The following is a 1416-nucleotide window of genomic DNA, read 5'->3' as shown; positions in this document are numbered from 1 at the left end:
GGGGGGTTGCGGGTGCAACGTGAATTAGCGATTTTTAAAAAAAATTCAGAGAAATTCGCGAAATTAAGTCGTTTGCGTTCTGTCAAATAGGGTGTTTCTGCAATTTAGCACATGGCACTAAACGAAATTGACAAAAACGCGGGAAAAAACAAGGACTGCGAGAATAGAAAAAAGTAACGAAAAAGAAACTATGTTGAAATGTAGGTTAAGAGCGTTTTCATTTTCAAATAAGAATACGGGTTTTTAATTAACTTTGTTATTTGCAATTCGATCCTAACAACGAAAAGGTGTCAGAGAGAAACATTGGCGATTACATACAAGCTTTAAAAAATGCTTTATACATAAACTGTATATATAATGTATATGCTTATTTGTATAATAAAACTAAAACATTATACTTAGTAATGATAGTTAACCGTCTATTGAAGGAAAAAGGTCTTGAGTTGAACCATCGATAGAATAATAAATACTCACAATTGCTTTATTGCAGTGGATAAATTCGACAATATTATTGTAGTGTGGTTACAACAAACAAGGAGTTTTTACAATTCTTTAACAGCACACCGGCATGTGTTATGTAGCGGCCAGTCGCTTTGCCGTTGCACGCAGAAGAATTGTCATCGAGTATCTCGATCATTCTGCTGAGATGTTGTATCCCTTCCAGCCGGGTTTAGCCCAAAGTATCCATTTATCATTGTGAGAACTCATGTCCTTCCTTCACATACCCCACAAGTATACTGTATGTATAATCTTGTTCTTTTACACCATGTTCAGTTTGATAACCGTTTTAACGGCACGTGCAACACAATAAAGTCATATAAGCGCCGATGGTTAGAAGTGTGGCAAGAGAGTAACAAAAACAAGAAAGAAGGAGTGGAAGATAAAGGGGGAGGGGGATAGATGTTTGATAGAGAAGAAGGAGTAAACCACACCAGAGCACCCGCCAACCACTAACTAACAATGTTCAAGCGTTTAGTTTGCTAGATATGTCCATCATACACCAACATTCAATGCTCTAAGTCAGTTATGTCGATGGGTGTGTAAAAACACATTCGTGAATTTGTTGTTTTTGGTTTTTTTCTTCCGTACGTCATGACTTAGGTGGTGAAACCGGAGCAGCCCGTGAACCCCCCAGACGACGAGAACCCCTTGGATGTGACCATCGTCTACATCTCCATCAACATCGACATCATCCTTAAGCAGGTAGAGAAGAGCGAGTACTGCAGCCAGAACATCTTCCTCTTCTGTACCGGCAACACGCCCGTCATCCTGGGGAACGGAAACTACTGGTACGATTTTGATGACGAGGCCCAAACGGAGTGGGAGGAGCTCCCAGCTAACGGCGACAGTGAGTTGGTGACAAAGAGGTTATGTATAATACTAGAGCTCTCAGCACTGACGTCACACGTGGCAGAC

General features: G+C 40.5%; 1 protein-coding gene across 1 annotated transcript in view; it reads left to right on the top strand.

Annotated features, from left to right (window-relative positions):
* Positions 1–1416, top strand: part of LOC101848577 — a gene marked incomplete in the record, with an annotated part of 144583 nt that overhangs the window by 103812 nt on the left and 39355 nt on the right. Inside the window, 1 exon segment of the mRNA XM_013080654.2 lies at positions 1102–1348. Within this exon segment, the coding sequence (XP_012936108.1) occupies positions 1102–1348 (247 nt within the window).

Source organism: Aplysia californica, unplaced genomic scaffold (assembly GCF_000002075.1).
Source record: "Aplysia californica isolate F4 #8 unplaced genomic scaffold, AplCal3.0 scaffold00094, whole genome shotgun sequence".
In the NCBI taxonomy this organism is placed as follows: domain Eukaryota; kingdom Metazoa; phylum Mollusca; class Gastropoda; order Aplysiida; family Aplysiidae; genus Aplysia; species Aplysia californica.
The sequence above is the reverse complement of the archived record's forward strand: the minus strand, read 5'-3'. Positions and strand labels throughout refer to the sequence as shown.